The sequence below is a fragment of the Orycteropus afer genome, unplaced genomic scaffold (genome assembly GCF_000298275.1).
Source record: "Orycteropus afer afer isolate SDZICR_OR568_19922 unplaced genomic scaffold, OryAfe1.0 scaffold00004, whole genome shotgun sequence".
In the NCBI taxonomy this organism is placed as follows: Eukaryota; Metazoa; Chordata; class Mammalia; order Tubulidentata; family Orycteropodidae; genus Orycteropus; species Orycteropus afer.
The window spans coordinates 12,744,707-12,767,781 of record NW_006921591.1 but is presented as its reverse complement, the minus strand read 5'-3'; the positions used below and the strand labels follow the sequence as shown (position 1 = coordinate 12,767,781).

General features: G+C 36.9%; 1 protein-coding gene across 1 annotated transcript; it reads right to left on the bottom strand.

Moving 5' to 3' along the window:
• Positions 1-2,507: 2,507 nt before the first annotated feature.
• Positions 2,508-16,342, bottom strand: INSIG2 (insulin induced gene 2). Its single transcript, XM_007937706.2, has 5 exons — positions 16,099-16,342; positions 9,174-9,298; positions 5,817-5,983; positions 5,530-5,629; positions 2,508-2,549 (listed from the first exon to the last, which is right to left on the bottom strand). Exons 1-5 carry the CDS (start codon positions 16,340-16,342, stop codon positions 2,508-2,510), a joined length of 678 nt encoding a protein of 225 aa, XP_007935897.1.
• Positions 16,343-23,075: the final 6,733 nt, after the last annotated feature.

Below are 23,075 nucleotides of genomic sequence, written 5' to 3'. Positions count from 1 at the left end.
TATATATATATATATATATATATATATATATATATATATATATATATATATATATATATATATATATATAAAATGGAGATGGACAGAAAACAAGTTACACAAATAAATGTCATCTGATTTTCTAGACAATGAGCAGTAGATTCTGAGATCTACATACTGGTGAACTTGATGTGAACTATTATTATGATAAAAGAGCTTATTTAACAAGCAGTTTGAGCAATTAGAAGGAAATAGTGAAGTCATAAGTTTTTTAGGAATAAATTATTTAACAAGTTAAAAAAAATTAGCCAAGAGGAATAAAGAGGTAGGAAATGATACTGACCAAGTCTGAATCCCACCCAGAAAATAAAAGATTGTGTGAATTGTATGTACCACTGAGAGGTTTCAATGACCTCAATGGAGCTAAACAGCTCAATGCAAAACAAATAACCTTTACAACGTAAGTATAAGGGCTCTAGCTAGTTAATCTTAATTGCTTTGTTGTAGAATTTAGTCTCAGTTGCCTAAATTCTGTAACTTTAAATAATAAAAGCACAGAAGTACTGCCAATATAGTCATGTTAAAACTTTCCATCACTTTCACTGTAAAAAATAAGCATATTTATCAGATTGTAAAAACAATTTTTGCCATAATTTTCTAGTCATTTATTTCTATATAAAGTAAAAGTAATTTAAGATCACCAGTGATAATCATTTCAATTTCCCCTATACTAAAATTCCTTTCATCATTTCTTGGAAATTTCACATGTTAATTTTATTAAATTAATCCACAGAATTAAATTCTAAGACTTATCACAAAGAGGAAACAAAGACTCTTAACCAAGATGATAATTATATATTTAATACATCTTGCTCTTAACAGCAATTTTCAAAGTAAATACATCATAGATCTTATGTAACTTATTAAAGAATTTATAATGCTTACAAAGTAGATTCTAAAAATATACCTTATTTGTTCTAAATGCACATTATCTGGAAGATAGAATAATAAATTATAGCAGTATGTTTACACCACTATAGTTATGGCTGTGCACATATATTCAATATGAAATCCTTTTAGGATTTTCACAATTTCAGCCTTAACATATAAGAGCAAATTCAAGTTTGGCATACAAGGTTTTAATCTGATAGCAGTGTTTTTGAAGTCAAAAATTAAAAGTATCTATTTGACATTCTAGGAGAACATGGGCAATGCACATATATACACATACACATTCGCTCTCTTACTCCAAAACACTCACACACACACACCCAAAGTATTTAGAAAAAATTGCATTTGTGTTTCAGACAACTGTCATCAATTTAAAAAATAAAAGTTGTGGGTGTAGAAGTTAGCTAAATATGTTTAAATCAAACTTACATGTCTCTAATCATTAAAAATATATGCCCATAACTGTTATCAAGATCTTTCACATGCACAGAATACCATACCAATGCATTCTTAAACAGACTTGAACTGTTTACTAATGGGCATCAAAATACATAAATTACATACCCATCCATTTTCCAGAATGCACGTAAGGTTGCAGATGTAGGCATATGACAATAAATCATATGACATCAATTCAGCTTAAGTGATTTGCTGCCACACAATAACAGAACCCAACAGAATTTGAAACTTTATTTTGATCTGTTTGGGATTTTTATTTGCTCCATGTGCTAAAGCAGTGAGATACCAGATTCCAAATGACAGCTAACAACACTTTACACAGTATGGCACTGCAGAAGTTCCTTTTGTATTTCCAAAACATGTACGGATTCTAATCAAATTCTCTAATGGCCTTTAATTTTAGATAATCTCTATAAATTCTTCCAAATATAGACTCAAAACAATTTAATGCTGATAATCTCTCCTGGTTATCACATATATCTCCAGGAACATCTGCCTAAACAGAAAATTATTCTTTGGACTCTCCAGTAATGCAGGTTTGAAAACATTCTCTGGAAGTTCATTTTCATCAAATATTAAAACACCCAAAACTCTCTGAAAAAAAATAAAATGAAAGCTAACCACATATTAGGGCACCCATAACTCACTACTGTAAATAGAAAAATGAAAAGGCACAACAGTAAGTGAAAGAAAAAATACCAGCTGGTTTTTTTTTTTTTTTTTTTGGCTTTCTGTTATTTCATTTCCTTACATTTATAAATTATTCAAAGCATTCTTATACTCTGCATGACAGTAAGAGAATATTTTGGCACATCAACAGTGAAATACAATATACTGGTATGTTTTAAAAAATTAATTAAAAAATCTCATCTATTAATCAACATGTTTTTAATGTAGTACATATATATTTTACAGTTATTTAATTCAAATACATGAAGGTTTATAACTGATTTACAGATGAAGCAATCACAGATTGCAGTAATATATATAATTCTGGAATATTATTGATATATATATACCAATAGAGGGAAAACAATAGTCCAAAGTTTGTTGGTATATGTATCATTTACATGCCCTGTTCATCTTGTTTTCTGTAAAAAGATACAGTTTTGCATTCTTCATTCCTGATGAGATTTTTCTGCGATGACTTTACATTCATACTGCAAAAAGTAAAAGATTAACAGATTAAGATTTCTTTTGAATAGCAATTTCCAAATAACCTAAAAGGCTATAAAATTAATACATTATTACAAATACTTTAGTCCTCAATGAATTTGAGAATTATGAATTATGGTCAAATGAAAAATGTGATAGGGAAAAAGGAAAAAGAGACATCCTAAAAGTGAAAGATGCATAGCCAAAAAGCAGAAGAAAGACAAGGTTTCTACATGACAAGCAAATGATAGCAGTATGGTTTACATTAACACCAGAATATGAACAGAAAAGAAGAGAAAGGGAGCAAAGCAGGTTTCTTTGAGTCCTCAGCAAGGCTAATCAGTAAAGGAAAGGTCATGATCCTCAAGACAGGATTGATGCAATAAATTCAGGTAATTTTTAAAATATACTTTAAGATATAAATGAAAAAATAATAATACAATAGCAAAAACTTCTAGTCAAGACTAGAAGTATAAATGTATACTAATGTAGACTAAAATGTATAACCACAATTAAAAATAAAGGAGACCAATTGGCTTAGGATAATTGGATGGCTACATTATCAAAAGACAGTAAACACTCAATTCTCCTAGCTGGTAAAATGGTGGTAGTGGTTGTTGTCAGATACCATCAAATTGGGCTGCTACTTGTGGCAACCCCCTACACAACTGGATTGGACTCTGTGATCCATAGGGTTTACATTAGTTGATTTCAGAAGTAAACTGACACACCTTTCTTCCTAGTCTGTCTTAGTATGAAAGCTCTGCTGAAACGTGTTCAGCATCATAGCAACACACAAATCTGCACTGATGATGGGTGGCTGTGCATGAAGTGCATTGGCTAAAATCAGACGCAGGTTTCCCACATGGAAAATGAGAATTTTACCACTGAACCATCAATGCTCCATGGGTAAAATGGTAAACTGTTTATTCAGGAAAGTTCTGTAGACTCCGAATGCTACTACCTGAACTTTGCCACTGGGGTTATCAACAATGTCCTTTTCCTTCCTAATTAAAATTATCAAACATCTTGATTTGCTGGGGATAATTCTAATTTATATCTATCATAGCAACATAATTGTTAGTTGTGCCCTTTTTTTTTCTTTGTAAACATAGATTTTCACTGCTCTGGGATATATTATCAAAAGTGCAATTGCTGGGCCATATGACAATTGCATGTGCAGTTTACTGAGAAATTTCAAAACTGTTGTCTAGTGTTGCAAAAATGACTGTATAATTTTATATTCTCACCAGGAATGTATGAGTGATCTAACTTCTTTGCAACCTCATTTGCATTTGGTATTATTATTTATTTTAGCCATTCCAATGGGTGTAATAATATCTCATTGGGACTTTAATTTGCTCCGGTGGCGTAGTGCCTAAGGCACTGCTAATCAGAAGGCTAATGGTTCAAACTCACCAGCCACTCCTCGGAAGGCAGATTGGGCAATCTACTTCCACAGAGATATCACCTTGGAAATCTAAGGAGGGGTCGCTATGAATCAGAATCGACTTGACAGAAGTGATTTTTTTTTTTAATGGTTAATGAAGTTAACTGCTGCTTCTTTTTGTGTGTGTGTGCGCTTTGGGTGCAAATTTACAAAGCAAATTTGAGTTACATTCAATAGTTCACTCACATTTGATTTCACAGCCCCAATTACCATCTCTAACCATAAAAAACTGTCCTCCCCCTACCCCGTGACTACCCCCTCCTTGTGCCTTCTTAACTATGCATTCCTATCTGTCCAGCTTTCCCTCAATATGAATGCTGGCCCTCTGGTGTCTAATAGCTGATTGACCTAAGGGGTGCATCTCCCTAGAGTAGGTGGGTGCATCACCCTGGGGTAGGTGTTCTGCATGTAGGTCTTTCTATTATTGGGCTGAGAGCCAATCCATAGAAGTGAGTCCATTTCTAGGTCCAAAGAGTAACCCAGGGCCATAGTGTCAGGGGTTCTAGCAGTTTCTATCCTACCAATAATTCTGGTCATTTTTGTTTTTTTGAATTTTGTTTCACATTTTTCCTTCCACTCTATCTAGGATCTCCAGTTTTGGTCCCTTTCCAAGCAGTTGGCATTGGTAGCCAAGCATCATCTAGTTCTCCTGGTCTCAGGGTCATGAAGTCTGAGGTCATCACTGTCCATCTTATCCTTGCACTAATTGTTTCCAGATGCCTTTGATTTTCTTTGCTCCAGATGAGAGGGGACAAATAATTTCCTCTTAGATGGCTCCTCAAAAGCTTTTAAGATCCCAGTTGCAACTGACCAAAGTAGGTTGTAGAACAAGATTTTTATGTACTATGTTGTGCCAATTGAATATCATGTTCCCTGAGACTATGGTCCCAAGCCCACAGACCCAGTGATTCTCTCTCTCAAGATGTTTGGTAGTCTTTGAGAAGTTACTCCAGCTCTGCCTTCTGTTGCTTCTGTAATATATGTAGCTAATTTTGTAGCAGAAGTACATATGTAAGATTATCTTCAGCCAAATCTATCCTTGGTCTAGCGTATATTCCTATTTGCCTACCCCCACCTGATCTTCTCACCTGTCTATGTAATTATCCATAACCTGGTATTTGATGCTAGCAGTAATGCAGTATTGTGCATGCAATAGTTTGCCTCTGTTGTCTATATCTTACATGCATGTTTCAGTGTCCTTCCTTTCCCCACTGTCATCATGCTGGTCACAGCATGCCCTATTTCACTTTTGACAGTGTTCCTTTGTGATGCAGTAGAAATACAAACTCTAATATTCCAGTTTGGTTAATAAAACATATCACCATATCCATAACACATTTTAACTTTTCTATCCAGTGACTGCTTCAACTTTTAATACACCAGTGATGAAATTCTTCCAAATAATTTCAATGGAAATGCAAAGAGAAATAAAAGAATGGTATCTTCACAAATTGCTCTCAAAGAAGTAATGTCATTTAGAGAAAACTTGTCATATGACTCAGTAACCAAAATGGCATTAAATAAACACAGCTTACCAGTGCTAGTTGTCGACCAATGTTCCCCATTGTTATGCCTCCAGCAAAAAAAATACAGGGTAACCAAGAACGCACATAGAGAAAATCTGGAGATGTATATCTAGAATGACAGAAAGATTTTTAACAGCCTGCAAAGCAAGTACAATGACATGTACTAAGAAGATAATTATAATGAAAATAAGTTACTCCGTAGATTAAAGTGGCTAAACCAATTTCAAAATCTCAATTCTGACTTCAGTCATCATTTATTTAGCTTGCAAATAAGCAACCAAAGAAATAATACTTACTGATAAACACCATTATAGACTAGCAGTTGAGTGACCAAGGTTGCCAAGAAAGCAATTCCTACTCCAAGGCCAAAACCACTTCTAGATCTATCAAATGTCCACCACAGTCCAATGGAGAGTGCAGCCAGTGTGAGAGACAACTGTATGTTGTTATCAAAATCCACTTTCTGAGATCAGTGTTAAAGAGTCATCATAAAACTTATGGCCAAATAATGTCAACCTATCATATGTCTAAAATACGAGATGCTAATGTTGAGAAGGAATTAACTGCTGACTCTAGAATTAATTCAGTATCTTAATATAAAATGACAGATTAGGTGGGATTAAAACTGTTTCTAGTATTTACTCAAGGTACACACAGAACACGATACTTCATTATAGACCCGATGGACCTGAAGCCCCTGCACAAAACTACATTCTCTATATAATCCCAATTATAAAATCAGGTCCATTATATAAGAAATGCTTTATTTGCTAAAAATGTAGCTAGAAGCCTCAGAACACAAATATTGCTAAAGGCACACACTCTTGCTAAAAAAGAAACCAATATTACTTTTCAAACAGGTTTAGAATTACTTGAGAATCATACAGGAACTTGAAAATAAAAGAGTTGACAGCTATTTAACAGGGTACCATGTTCTCTATATGATTTACTGACAGACACATTTTATAATAATGCAGTTCAGAAACAAGAGTACCAAGGACACAGTATCCCTTTCTATTATGTCAACTGTTCTAGTTTTAATTTGTTGAGGATAAAGCCTTGAAGTGAACATTATCTTGCAACCTGCCAAGCTATTTTGGTGCCTGAGACTTTCTGGTATAGGACCGTTTGCTCAAATGATATTTTATTTCCGTCATTTACTTAAGCATCTATTCACAAATAAATGGCTCTTTTTCACTCCAAAATCTCTGGGCAAAATGAAGCTTTACAAATTCAATTTTCTCATTTCTTTGCCACAGGATTATACTAAAGGAATTAATTTCAAGTGTCATTAAAAGGGCATTATCTATGTCCCAAAGGCCACATCTTGACTCTTCAGTTATAACCAGCTCTCTTGGGGCTACTAGGTATCTTGCCAAACTAACTGGCCTTTCTGCAACCTCAGACAAGAGAGCAGAAGTGCTCAAAATGCATATAAAGCCATTTCCCATTTTCCTTAAACACCTTGTTGGCTTGTCCCTCTCAACCCCTCCCACACCAGCCAGCATCCTGGACACCCAGCTTGCTTCTCCTCAGCACCTGAGGGCTGTTGTAGGCCACTCCCTCATGGGCACTCCTTGGTTAGGCTTAAGTTATCAAAAACCTACAGTTTTTGAGTATGCTTTATGGAAAGCCTTCTCTTATTTTTCTCAGCTGCCTTATACCTAAAACACTAAAGAAAACATTATTAGCTCTGATTTTTCCCTACTTAACAAACATTCTTGTGAAGAGTAAAATTAATATTAAATAGGTAGCATCTTTGCTAATTAATCTCATTAAGAGTCAAAAAAAAAGCAGGTTTCCAGGGGAAACAGGTAAAAAAAAAAAATCAAGCTTAAAAGTAGTACTATATGATTTTCTAAAGTCTAAGTAAACTAATAGTAAAAGCAAATGTTCCAAATTTTGTAAAAGTTTTGGATTTTGCTAAAGGACAGGACAGCTAAAATTGATGTATTTCAGCATATTATTCAGAAAGAAAGAAAAGAGTGACCAAAGCAAAAACTTTAAATTAGAAATATGCTGTTTTAAAAATCCCAGAAAACGTGCTTAAATTTCTCTATTTAAAAACAGAAATCACAGTGGGAATGTCTGGGATAGAAAGGTCTAATTCTATCAGAGAGAAAGGAATTCACACACTTGAGGTGCCTGGGGTTGGAGAATGAGATGTTGTTTTTTCTAGACTCGAATCAAGATCCCCGGGGTCTGAGCTCAGCTCTACCACAGCTGTGCAGTATGAGTGACTTAGCTAATTACCTAACCACTGCAAGTTTTCATTATCTTATTATCCTTATAAGGAAAACATTAAACTAGAAGATTTCTAAATTCTCTCATAGATACAATATTCTATGATTCTATCTTTTCAAGCCCTCCAAACCACTACTTTTTTCAAATAAAATTGTAAATCTCAAATAGAACACCAAAATAAACACATCAGGAAATTATCTAATACAAAAAGATAAATCTGAAATGAGAAACCAAAATAATAACAGCCATTGAGGGACTTTCAAAGTCATGGATCTCCAAGGACCAGCACAGCTGGGGCACAGGAAGGCAGGTATGTTTTCAGAATCCAGGACCCTGCCTCTTTCTGTAGTTTTTGTTCCCTAGCTTCTCCAAAACATCTCAACTCTTTCCTGTAAAAGACACAGGAATCTATTTGCTACAAGATCCAACCTCTCTCTCCAGCTAATTGTGCCAGCCATCAGCCCAATGCAGTTATAAGAGCAAACCTTTGACAGTCTGAGTTACATTTCCTGCTCTTCCCAAGACCAAAGACTCCTGTTACCTCCACTCTCCAAACCACATCTTCTAGAAAAGAGAAGCCATGATTAGAGTTTCCCAGAGCCTCTTCTATAAAGGGAAGTTGGCAGGGTTATGGGGTGGGGGAAAGGGAGGGAGGGTGACAGGATAAAAACCTTTAAGGGCAAAACTATTGTTCTAGAGATCTGAATTTTTTTTTTTTTTTTCCTTCCTTGGAGGTAGAAGACAGAGGGAAGAAAGAAAATAGAGGCTACTTTAACAACAACAACTAAATAAAATGACCAGAATCCTCAAACAATCAAACTTTAAAAATATGTACCTTGGTAGGGAAGGTGGGGATCATGTTCTTTTTGACCAAGGTGTAAGCTATATATTTCTTTTTATGCCTTTAAGAACATTTATGTGGTTTATTGGTGTTGATTAAAACCAAACAATGACAGCCTGCCTTTTTTTTTAAAAAAAAAGTATATATGATTTCTTTAAATTAAAAACTCAAGCAAAAACAAACACCTAGTACCTGAAGCCACCACCTATTGACAACTTTCAAATGAAGAGGCAAAAAATACTTTTAAAACATACCTGTTTCAATCTTAGAATTCCCAAAACTGTATGGAAGCAATGAAGCATCTTAGTTTAAGGCAAATGCATACATTTTAAAAATGTGCACAGTTTCTAAGTGATATCAAAAAGAAGGATTTAAATGAAAGGTTATACAGTACTTTAAACTTTAATTGCATAGCTACTCCTGTGATGTTTCAACAACACCATTCACATTCTTTTTATGACTAAGTGGGCATATTACAATTTGAGAACAGGGAAGTTGCAAAGGGCTGTTTAACCTTTGGTTGGAAGCTGCTTTGTTATTATGCATTTCATTACAGCGTAAAGGATACAGCACTGGCATGATTTATACCAACAAAGACAGCTACACATCGCATTACACTGGACCACTCCCTTTTAAATTTATGTGGCTCTCCAAGATGCCTGTCAATGCAGGGGTATAATAACCCAATCACAGCTATGGAAAAAAAGAAAAAAAAATTAAGTCATCTCTAATGTTGTACTGGCAACAATACTTAAGCAAAAAGAGTAACTACATATGCATTTTGAAGATTCTTTTTAAAAAAGCTCTTCAAGTTACTTAACATCATATATTGATTTTTTTAAAACTTACCTCCCAAAATAATTACATATATGTTGTTATGTGCCATCCAGTCAGACCTGATTCATAGCGACCCCTCCTTGGGTTTCCAAGGTGGTATAAGGTGGTGGTAGCATAGTGGCTAAGGCACTTGCCTGCTAACCAGACGGCTGGCAGTTCAAACCCACCAGCCACTCCTCGGAAGGAAGGTTGGGCAATCCTACTTCCATAGTGATACTGCCTCGGAAACCCAAGGAGGGGTCGCTATGAGTCGGGTTTGACTCGACGGCACATAACAACAACAACAACATAAGGTGGTGTCACTATGGAAGTAGATTGCCCTACCTTCCTTCCAAGGAGTGGCTGGTGGGTTTGAACTGCCAGCCTCGTGGCTAGCAGTCAAGTGCCTTAGGCACTACACTACCAGAGCTCCGAATTTTACACACACACACACACACACACATATATACACACATACATACATACATATATAGATATCTATGTTGTTGTTGTTGTTGTTATGTGCCGTCGAGTCAGCCCTGACTCATAGCGACCCCTCCTTGGGTTTCCGAGGCAGTATCACTACGGAAGTAGGATTGCTCAACCTTCCTTCCGAGGAGTGGCTGGTGGGTTTGAACCGCCAGCCTTCTGGTTTGCAGTCAAGTGCCTTAGCCACCATGCTACCAGAGCTCCTATAGATATCTATAGATATAGATATATAGAGAGATATATAGATATAGACTCGGAAACCCAAGAGGGGTCGCTATGAGTTGGGTCCAACTCGAGGGCACATAACAACAACAACATAGATATAGCCTAGTGCCTAAGGCACTTGACTGCTAACCACAAGGCTGGCCATTCAAACCCACCAGCCACTCCTTGGAAGAAAAGTTGGGCAATCTACTTCCATAGTGATACCACCTTGGAAACCCGAGGAGGGGTCGCTATGAGTCGGGTCCGACTCAAGGGCACATAACAACACATATATCTATATATCTATATATCTATATATCTATATATATAGAGAGAGAGAGATATGTATGCGTATGTGTGTATGGAAATGCCCCTGAAGAAAGTATTATAAACTATCACAACAATATTGTAAATTATAGTAGGCAAAATACTATTTAACAGTATGATTCATAATTGAGCAGACTGGACTACTGATAGATTCATGCTACTTTTCTGCTACAATATCTATGAGATTTGAAAAGCATTATACCACTTACCAGTTAAGCAATGGCCTCTTTAAGCTATATAACCATAGAACGTGCTATTAAATGCCACAAATCTAAGGAATAGCAAGAAGCATAACCATGTGCAACAAGGTCGTCGTATGCATAACGTTCTGAAGGTTCTGGCTTTCCCATTATGTAGACCAGCTTGGCCCCTCCAATGCTTTGTCCTGAGGTCTAACTCACTGCCACCGTGGTCCTCCCTGAATGTCATATTATCAAAGCAGGGAAGCACAAAACAGAAATCTACATTTAAGACTCCTTCAAAACACTTTTCAACAAGTTATTGGGAAAACGTACTTCTATAGATTAAGTTTAACAGGAAATAGCTAGGCAGCTTTGATTTGCTAATATTACTAAACAAAATAAACATGGTGACACTCTGGTAATAAAGACAAAACTATCACATCAGTTGAAAGTAAGTTTAAAATGTCAAATACTATGTATGATGCCTCATAAAATTATTGTACCAAAATCAAAGCACCTGAGTCTCAGAAGCCCCTCCCTGGTCTGGTACTGGCTAGCTTATCTCACAAGCAATCCATTCAATCTTCAAGAGAAAACAGAAATCAATTAATATTAAAAAAAAAAAAATCATAAATAGCAGACCAACCAATCACCATTAGAATGGGACTGCATGACTCTCCCTTCCATCTGGAGGAGAGACGCTGCAATAGCATATGTTCTTTCTGGTCCACAAACCTGAGAGTGGTCTTTTGAGAGACATGTGCCAAGCATACATGGTTTGTAGACCACCAAGAGATTAACCACAAGTTTTAGCAATCTAGAGCTCAAACAACTATTTAAAATTTTAATAGTAAATTTTTAAGTTTCACATTATATTTCTATTTAAGACTCTACTATAAAATCCTGTGAGATTACCTGACAGTATTTCTCCAAAATTCTAGACAATTAAATTGGCAACAAGCATGCCTAACAGTTGAAATTTATCTAAATGAGTATTACCTCTTTTTTCTCAAGGGGTCATAAAACTAACTAGCTCATCTGTCATTTCTCTTTCTCTCTTTCTCTCTTCCCTCTGCCTACTGCTGAATAAAATCAACTAAGATCATGCATTCAAGTCAATATTCCTCAACAGTTGATGCCCTAGGTAAAGAGTTATCACATAGAGAATACTGTGATATAAATAAATGAAATTGACTATATTTTTATGCTTGTGATGTCAAACTTGCAAGTGAGAGATAAGTGAAGAAAGACAGCAAAAACCAAAAAAAGGAATTTAAACTTCCCTGCTGCCAACCTCAGGATTTTCCAATAAAAATCAAACCCATTAAGTATGCTTGTTTTTCGGCTGCTCACTGAGAGGGAGAATTCAAGGAAGTTCATCCCTTCCCATTAAAAGTCTTCTTTCTTTCCTTTATATAAAGGCATGGCAGGGTTAGATAACAGTATGTACAGCACCGTGAGCTTCTACCATTTGAGAGCTCAGCAGAAGTATGTCTGGGCTCCTTTTCCTCTTGCTCCACTTTCTTATTTTCACAAGAGAGATTGTTAAAATCATGCTTGTGTAAAATCATATGGAAAGACAGCCCTGCTTAATCAGATGGTTCTCTGATGCAAAATCCCATTTCTTGTGATATCTCCAAGTTATTTCCCAGTGACTAGTTACAGTCTATAAGAGCAAAGACAAAAGAAGTCTGTGAAACATCAGTATTAAGTCATCACTTTTTCATGGCGTTATGCTTAATGCAGTGTGTGCTAAAAGGAATGTAGTTAAATTAAACATTTTTCAGGAAAAGGGGCCGGAGGGGAAAAAAAAAAAAAACACTCAGTGGGATCTAATTTCTAGGAAAACTATGACAGAATAAGGCAATTTTTTCATTCAATACATACTTAAACTCCATAATGTGTCTAGGTCTTGGTAGCTGCTAGGGATTTAAAAGGAAGAAAGAGTAAGACAGGCTCAGTCCCTAAGTGACCACAGACACAAATGAACACAACAATGTCTTAGAGGTAAAACTGACAGGGCCCAGTGGGGACCTAGTCATCTTCTCCTTGCATGTGTTGATGGAAGGGAGGGTGCTGGTATGACAGGAAAACATCACAGAAGAGGTGATCCTTGAGGCAGGAGTGTTCACCAAGTGGAATGGTATAGAAAGAGATTTCTCATCAAAGGGAGTTGCCTAAGGAAAAGCAGGGACAATTGAAAACATCTGATATTGTCCAGAAACTCTAAGCACAAAGGGAGCTTCAGAGTCCAAAAAGACTCTGAGGAAGATAAAAGTAGACAAACCCACTGCCATTGAGTCAATTGTAACGCTCAGCAACCCCAGAGGATTTCCAAGGCTCTAAATCTTTACAGAAGCAGACTGCCTCATATTTCTTCCATGGAGCAGCTAGTGGGTTTGAACTGCAACCTTTAGGTTAGCAGCCAAAAAAGTAGACAAGGGATATATTGAAAGAAGACTTTACCCTGAAGACACTGGAGAATAATGATAATAATCAGATCTGTATCAGAGAAAGGGAGATTGTTCTTACAACATATGGTAAGGATGAGGGGATGGGCAAAATTAGACACAAAAAGAAGACAAAAATTCCAAGCATAATGGCTGTTGGCCTGGACCAAGAAAAAAACAGAGGAATGATGTAAAACTTGGAACTTGGACATGGGAGGAGAAAGCAAGGGAGTCTTACAGTGCATTCCAGGACTGGGTAACCAACCACATGGCTAAATAGGGGAATTTTTTTTTTCTTTATAAAATTAGGTACTGTTTTCATAGGCATGGACATAAGTTGGTTACTTGTGATTCTGGAGGCAATTCTACAATTATTTTATCCACCCAATAGCAGTTGCCTTTTATATCCTAATAATTCTTGAGAAAGATTCCTTTGTGGCCTTCAATAATGCTCAATAAGCTTCTAATGCCAATCCTAATAAATTGCACACATGAGGAAGTTAATTCTTTTAACATCAGCCATTATTAAACTAAAAATATGGAACTAAGAAAATGAGATCAAAAGAAATTTACCAGTTGTCCCTCCAGACCACCACTAGCAAATTTTCTAGAACTGTGCTGTAACGAAAGGCAAGAAATAACCAGAGGGCCCTTCTGTTTACAGGTAGAAAGTGGTGGTTCTGGAGGCACTCCAAAACCTAGGTGCTCGGTCCCAGAATGTTAATTCAATCAGAAAATCAAAAGATAATTACCAGTTTTTCTAGATGAAGGTGGTACAAACTATTACCTACAAAGCTTTGAAAATACATAAAAACATACATACACAAACACACATATACACATACATGTATAATTCCCACACATTATGTTACTTACATGGTTTGCCTCTTTTTTCCCTTGATATTTTCCCTTAAATAAAGGAGGGGAAATTATGCAAGAATTTGATTTCCATTTTTGGCAACTTTTAGAAATCTGGTATCTTCACTTTCATGTACTAAACACTATGACTTACCAAAAAAAACAACACAGTAAATATTTTAACAGTGAAACATCAATGTATAAGCCACACTGAAGCCTTACTGTAACAATGCCCTTCTATCTATGCAACAGGATTACGTAATGTTTAGAATGTTTCACAAGGTCATTCTAAAATATCTTATAGCTCCTCACCCTCTGATCTCCAGTTCTAAGATGTAAGCCAAGAAGCACCTATGTTATACTGCAAGGTATTCATGTATATAATTAAGACTGAGACACCAAATGGATGTTCAAAAAAGCAATTAAAAAAAATAAACTTTTCCCAGTGAGCTTTGCCCAAATTATAGATTTAGGCACAAAGTTATGATATTATTTTAAGTTACTAAGGTTTTTGGTGGGTTGTTACACAGTAATAGTAATCAGAACAAATACCATACTTAAACATGAGATAAATGTTAAAGTAAAATGGAATATTAACCCAAATGAACTACAGGATGGGTCATAAAACAAGTCTTAACAAACATCCAAGTATTAACATCATTCAGAGTATGTCCTATAAAAATTATTCTATAAATCAGTAACAGATTTTAAGAAGATACTCGAAAAATATCAAAATATTTTCAAATTAAGCATTATTCTTCTAAATAACATGGGGAAAAGAAATCCCAATGGAAATTTAAAAAAAAAAAAAAAAAAAGCAATTTTCTCCCTCAATCAAACATTTGTCCCATGATTATGGCTTTCTTCTATAACCTTATTGTAAATTATTAATCTCTTGGCCTCAGTCATTAGAAAAAGCTAAAGTGCTATCCATTATGGAACCTCAACATCTATAAAGCACTCTGAAATAGCTCCACCTTTAGCTATTACACACTGTCCACCAAAGATAGATCTAAAGTAATATAGGACAATAACATTTTTATACGAAGAAAGTCTACCTTATTGATTTCTGTAGGTATTTATTATTCTTTTTGTTGTTAGCTGCCATTGAGTTAGGCCTGAACGCATGGTAACCCCACAGGATCAGAACATTGTGATTCATGGCATTTTCACTGGCTAATTTGTCAGAAGTAGATCACCAGGTCTTTCTTCCTATTCCCTCCTAGTTTGGAAACTCTACCTAAATCTGATCAGTATCACACTGACAGACAAATGGTGGTTGTGGATGAGGTGCACTGCCTGGGAATCTTCCACACAGAAAGCCATAGTTCCCCCACTAAACCACCACTGCCCCCGGCTTGTTTATTATTGTTGTTGTTGTTGTTATGTGCGGTCGAGTCAGACCTGACTCACAGCGACCCCACGCTGGGTTTCCGAGGCAGTATCACTACGGAAGTAGATTGCCCAACCTTCTTTCCGATGTTTATTATTACTATGGTATATTTAAAAACAAAATACAAGTGAAAAAAGGAAAAATTAAAAAAAAAAAAAAAACATGAAACTTTAAACCTGAAAAAAACTATTCTATCTTTCAAGTGTTTATCTGCTTCAAAAACATGCTAATACATACATCAAAACTTTAAAACCAAACAGTGGTGTCACCATCAGGATAACCTCAAATAAGACTTATATGAACTGGGTTGAAGAAAGGACAAAATTAAGAGGTTGAATGCTCTATGCATACAGGATTCAAAATTGTTTTTAGGATAAAATTTTAAAAGTTTCCTAATTTCATACAGAAGCCAGACAAAAGAGTCCATACTCTATGATTCCATTTATATCAGATTCAAGAATAGTCAAAAATCATCTAAAGTTACAGAAAGCAGACCAGTGGTAGCCTGGTACTGGGAATGGAGAATAGACTGCAAGAGAGCACAGGACAATTTGCAGGATGATGGAAATGCTCTATATCTAGACTGTGGTGGTGGTTACACGACTGTATGAATTTGTCTAGACTCATCACACTGTTCACTTAAAACAAGTCCATTGTTTTGTATTGAAATTATGCTTCAATAAAGCTTTTTCTTAATAAAAAAAAAAAGTTTATAGCTCAGACAACATTCACACTATATCCCTTGGAAGTATTACAGAAATATCTCACACATACCTGAAGCTGTGCCACAGCACGGTGGTACCCACCATGCTGAAGAAAAGATGCTTGCAATGACATCAGGTGGAAAGAGGGTCACATTTCTCTGAATCTGAAGTAAATTTAATACTAATGCAAGAAATACTCCAATCAAGAACAGCACTACTCCTCGAATCATCAAGTTCACACTCCGGCTAGTGACAGATGAAATATATGGGCCACACTTTTTGGGCCCAGGTAACTCTGTCTCTCCTTCCACCATGGTTTCATAAGTTCAGTAAACTGGCAGAAAATATAGGTTCCCAGCTGAAAACTCAACAACTTTCTGCAAATACAAGCAGATTAATGCTTCAATAGTACCTCATCTGGTCCTAAAATAGGACCAACCAGAAATCCTGCAAGAGATAAGAAAAAAGAAATCAGTGTGTGTCTGATATATACAATTGTCCTGTTTTCAATACTAATTAATTTGAAAGAGTAATTCATGAAACAAGTCTGTACACTAATTGGTTTAAATTAGATATTTACTGAATAAATAAGATTCTAAAAGTATTTTAATATGCATTAAAAAAAACGTACTCACTAGCCGTCGAGTCGGATCCGACTCATAGCGACCCCTCCTTGGGTTTCCGAGGCAATATCACTATGGAAATAGATTGCCCAACCTTCCTTCCGAGTGGCTGGTAGATTTGAACCACCAGACTTCTGATTAGCAGTCAAATGCCTTAGGCACTATGCCACCAGAGCTCCTATAGAGTGCTACACACTTGTATCTGCTATGAGAATAAGTGACTTAAGACACTTAAAGTTAGAATAGTAGTAAAACCAGCTTGCCACACCTCAGAGAAAATTAGAGTAGGTTACTTGAGAAGCTTCTACTAGAATACAGAAGATCAAAACTCACATTTCTGCTTTTTTCACCTAAACTTCCAAGCCCCCTAGTCACAACAGAGTATTTTATACTTCACAAAAAAATCAACATATTCTAAATGAAAATGTGTTTTTTACAATAAAGTATGATTAGTTTATAAGGACAATCCCAATGGAAGAGCAAACTGACATGTGTAATGTCTCATGCTCATATATTTGAATTTCTGCACAGAATAGACCACCAGCCACTTATCTACATAAACACCAACTGTAGAAACCAGACCTGACCCACACTCCCAAAGGCTACAGCTGTACCCCATCTCTGACAAAAATCCACTCTGCCCCTTGCTCCAGCCATAGCTGGAATCTAGCCAATGGCTAGATTCTAAGGAGTTTTATCCACATGGGCCCTGACTCCTAAAACCCAGAACTCTTCTAGTGCAACCTGTCAGTCTAGGTATTCGTTTACCCCTTTAAACCAAAGTGATCTTTCTTTTGCGTTTTTTGTTGTTGTTGTTGTTGTTTGTTGTTTTGTTGTTGTTTGTTGTTGTTGTTGTTATTAAGACAAGTAACAACATTTGAGCCCCTTTAAGTGAAGCTTTCTATGTGCTCTTCTAAGCAACTGGCATAGGACAACCCATTTAACTGTCAAAATAATCCTAACAGGTAAGTGCAATTATTATGTCCATTTTATAGATGAGGTAAATAAAGCAGAGAAAGGTTAAGTCACTTGACCAAGTTTACATCCCTCATAAGAGGCCGAGATGGGATTCATATTCATGTAGTCTGGGTCCAAAACTCTCACACTCACCATGATGTTCAGCCTCCCCACTGTCCCATATTTTGCTATTTGTTTTCTACAAACAGTAATGTTTTTAAATGGGAAAATACTATACAGACTATTTATATAACTTCTTTGCCACCCTACAATAATATATCTTGAGCATCTTTATAAGATAATATATGTGTCCTCCCGAGTGAGGCAGACTTCCCAGACTTCCGTTTTTTGGTGTATGGGTCTACATAGGGGATTTGATTGCTGAAAGATGGGTAGACATTGGGAAACTATCTCAGCTATAATATATTCTCAAGGTATAAGTAGACAACTGTAGAATAGTACAAAGACTGTGCAAATAAATGTCAAATTGCCTTAACATTTTCTTTAAAAGCACTAGATCAAAGTATAAAAAGATGTCTTAAAGAAAAACAATTAAATGGCCAATTTACATATTGTGTAAGACCAACAGTCAACTCTTCACTTCCCAAACTCTTATTAGAGACAGTAAACTTCCTATTGTTTCTAAAACAGCTAGGAGTATTATGAATATATGTTTTGAATGACCTTAACTGCTCCAGGAAAGCATTTGTTTCTGTTTGTGAATATTTCCAAAAGGGAATTAATGACAAAGGATATTTTATAGCAAACGATATTTTTAAACCAACAAAATAACATCAGTTATTTCAGTGTTTCATAATCTCATAATCACTTGTATTTGTCAAAGGGCACTAGCATTTGGGGCAGTACAATTACTTGTTGAAGATATTTAACATCCCAGGCTCCCACCTACTAAATGCCAGCTCATGCATAAACACACACACGCAAACACTGTAACAGCTAAACATGTCCTCACATATTTCCAAATGTCCCCAAGGAGACCGTATCCTCCCACTGAGAGTCACTGATTAGAGGTTTTTAAATTATGTTATTCTGCCACAAAAGTTTACTCAACCTTTCCTGGTAGTGCATATTTACATTCCCTACTTCACCCCAGAAGTTTCTTTAAAAATAACAGAACTTTTGTTTTATGTTTACTTGAATGACATCCAAAAGCTGACTGTGATTATATCATAATACAATAGTATATAATTACTAGAGACAAAAATAGGAGTTCTGGTGGCGTAGTGCCTAAGGCATCTGACTGCTTACCAGAAGGCTGGTAGTTCAAACTCACCAGCCACTCCTCGGAAGGAAGGTTGGGCAATCTACTTCCATAGTGATACCGCCTTCGAAACCCAAGAAGGGGTCGCTATGAGTTGGATCCGACTCAATGGCACATAACAACAACAACAACAGAGACAAAAATAAAAACTAAAATGCTTTAGAATCACAGTATACTAAAATATAAGAAACAGAAAGGAACTGAGGAATCATTTATTTCAGGCAATATGTGAACCCCATGGACGGGGGGCCTTATGTATACATACATATTTCTGGAAAGAGAGTTCTACAGTTTATATTAAGTACTCAAAGTCAATGATCCAAAAGAAGTTAAGAACCAGTGACCTAACAGTTCTGCATTTTACCTTTAAGGCAATGAGACCCAAAGCACTCAAGTGAATTGGAAAGATGAAGATTAGTACTGGATCCTGCTACAGTAAACATTTACATGAACTCCCAGAAATGTCCAGTCTTATCAAAAGATGGGAAATCCCAAAAGACTATTCGCCCCTACTACGCAAAACTGAAGTTCCTAAAAGAACATGATTATAATACTAGTTACACACTTGTTGTTGTTGTTGTTATGTGCCGTCGAGTCGGCCCCGACTCATAGCGACCCCTCCTTGGGTTTCCTAGGCAGTATCACTACGGAAGTAGATTGCCCCATCTTCCTTCCGAGGAGTGGCTGGTGGAGTTACACACTAGGGGAGTGGATTGTTTCAATGAGAAAGTTTAGGGAATAAATATCTCCTAAATTAAGTTTGTTTTGAACTTTGGTTTTCTGATTATATACAGGTATTATTTCAAGTAAAAAAGTATCTATACTCTTAAATATCATTCTCACATCAATTCTCCAAAACTTAAAAAAAAAAAAAAAAAAAAAACCACCTATATTTGAAACATTTTCATTACTCAATAAATAATGTGCTGATCATGGAAGAAGTCTCTAGTATAAAAATACCTATTAAAAGACAATTGTTCAATAGATCCTCAACAAGATGCCTGATAAGTAGGCAGGTATGTATTTTTAATCTCCATTTTACAAAACAAAATAGCTTAAGTAACTTCATAAGATTACAAAACTATTACCAGGGCTAACTCACAGTATTCTCATGCAAAGTGTTCTTTCCATTTCACCACACTGTAGTGCCTAAGGCACTTTACTGCTAACCAGAAGGCTGGCGGTTCAAACCCACCAGCCACTCCTCGGAAGGAAGACGGGCAACCTACTTCTCTAGTGATACTGCCTGGGAAACCCAAGACAGGGTCACTATGAGTCGTGTCCGACTCGACAGCACATAACAACAGCAACATAAACACTACACAAAAACAATGTAAGTGCCACACAAGAAACAATCCTTAAAGTTATGTTGATAAACTACTAAAAAAATAAATAAATAAAAATAAACTCACTGCTGTCAAGTCGGTTCTGACTCATAATGACCCCTCCTTGGGTTTTCCAAGGTGGTATCTCTACGGAATTAGATTGTCCAGTCTTCCTTCTGATGCGTCGCTGGTGGGTTTGAACTGCCAGCCTTCTGGTTAGCAGTCAAATGCCTTAGGCACTATGCCACCAGAGCTCCCTGATAAACTACAGTTTATGAAAACCAAAGAAATGCATTTTTCATTAACTTACAAATTACCTTAAATCAATAAAATAGTTTAATCCTTCTTAAATAAAAGCACAGGAACCCTGGTAGCACAGTGGTTAAAGCACTCAGCTGCTAACCAAAAGTCAAGGGGTTCAAACCCAACAGCTGCTCCACATGAGAAAGATGTACAGTCCGCTTCTGTGAAGATTACAGGCTTGGAATCCCTATGGTGCAGTTCTACGCTATCTACAGGGTCACAGACTCAGAATCAACTAGACACAGTGGGTTTGGGTTTTGGTAAACAGAAGCACACAAACGAGAATCATAGGCTATTGTTGTTGTTGTTGTTGTTGTTAGGTGCCATTGAGTCAGTTCCAACTCACACTGATCCTATGTACAGCAGAACAAGGTGTCATCTTCACAATTGTTGCTATGTTTGAGCCCAGTGCTGCAGTAAATGTGTCAATCCATCTCATTGAGGGTCTTCCTCTTTTTCACTGACCCTTTACCAAGCATAATGTCCTTCTCCAGAGGCTGGTCCCTCCTGATAACATGTCCAAAGTATATGATGAAGTCACTTTTAAGGAGCATTCTGGCTATGCTTCTTCCAAGACAGAGTTGTTTGGTCTTCTGGCGGTCCACGGCATATTCAACAGGAGAATTCTTGGCCAACAGGAGAATTCAAATGTAACAAGTCTTCTTCAGCCTTCCTTATTAGTTGTCTAGCTTTCACATGCATATGAGGTAACTGAAAACACCATAGCTTGAGTCAGGCATACCTTAATTCTCAAAGTGCCATCTTTGCTTTTTAGCACTTTTTAAACTTTTACAACAGATTTGTCCAATGCAATACATTGTTTGATCTCTTGATTGCTATTTGTTTCCATAGCGCTGATTATGGATCCAAGTAAAATGAAATCCTTGACAACTTCAATGTTTTCTCCACTTATCATGAGGTTGCTTATAGGCTAGAGACATTAAAACTTCTAGGAAGAAAAAAATGTCTGCCTTGTAGACACTGCAACTCATCTTTCCACTCAACATTAAAACCAAAGCACAGAAATCCGTAAGAAAGTACCATTCACATTCTATTACTACTTACAGTGTCAAATCTCTTCCATAAAAATGTTATTCCATCATTTAGGAATAAGTTTCTAATAACTATGAAAACAGTCTTTCATGTACTGATTGCATTTTATCCTTTCCTTTTTAGCAAGACCATCTATAAAAGCAACAGTTGTCAATTTAAAAAGAACCAACCTCTTTCCCAAATATTTGTGATTCGCATCTTGGTCACTTTACAACAGATATATTTTGAGAACTACTGTACACAATGTCCAGAGAAAGAACAGGTGGAAAATGGGAAGAGTACGTGACTAATTTTTTTTTCCTTTAGGGCCTGTATATTCATTACCATTCAATGGTTCTCTAACAGGGCCAAACCCCAAAGTTGGAAAATGCAATCTAGTCAATCACTGATTGCTGCCTGCATTCTTTCCTAAACCCAATTTGAAACATGTCTTCTTCCCCTGCAGTTCTCAGCTCTGTTACATTATTGATCTGGACCACTTTCATTGGCCCAGCTGTCAAATCCATCCATTCTTCCTTAAAGCAATTCCTCATCAATCCTACAAAACAGCAAACTCTTCATGTTATATTTTCATAAACAATCTAGCTAACAACTTTTCCTCAACACTTCTCAACACTAACTGGACGAAGGCTATTATCACTTAAGTTTTAACACACACACACACACACACACATATTCTCACACACAATATCCACACTCCTTTCTCTACACCCATAACCAATCCCAAAATCCCAGTAATTATCACCAAGGTTAACTTCTAGGGTCAGACAAGAGTTCTCTTTAGATTTACTCACACACCTATTCTGAAGGTATTCAATTCTAATTCAGACGCCAAAGTCCCACTCCTCAGTTCAATGTCAACATACCTTTTTGCAGATTCTAAACAGACTCTGATACCTACCTTTTTGGATGTATCCCAGTCCCAAGCCAGTGTCTCTTCTCCTTGACTACACAGGCCTCCCAACTCCTGACAGCTATTCGCCTGACAGCTCATCCACCTCCTCCACCCATCAGACTTCCAGGGTCGCCCTTCCCACCGTCCTCCAGCCTTCTTCCTGCTAGGACACTCTCCACTGTCCGCTGAGCCTCAGACTCTCCTATGATCTCTCCCTGACTCCAATGTCCCCTTCCCGACCTTGACGTCCCTTCTCCAGGTAAGTGGTGCCCCTCGTCCTGCAGGCCCCGACGCCTGCCCTCATCTTCATCTGTGGTTCTGGTTCCCCGCACCTGCCACCAGGGTTCCCAGCTTGCAAAAACACAAGCAGCTCCTCTTCCTTTGGGACACCCCTTTATTAGACCCCTTATCTCAACCTTCAGTCACCCGCATTTCGCCGGGATACCCCAACTCACCCCCGCCTCCGCCATCTTCTGGGACCAGCCCCGCCCCCCACTCCGATTCTTCCTCCTCCCCTCCTACCACTTGGCTGGAGCTTCCCTGCGACCGCGCTCCCGAGATCGGGGCAGAAGAGCTTCCGGTTCTTGCCTGCATTAGTTGGTGAGTCCC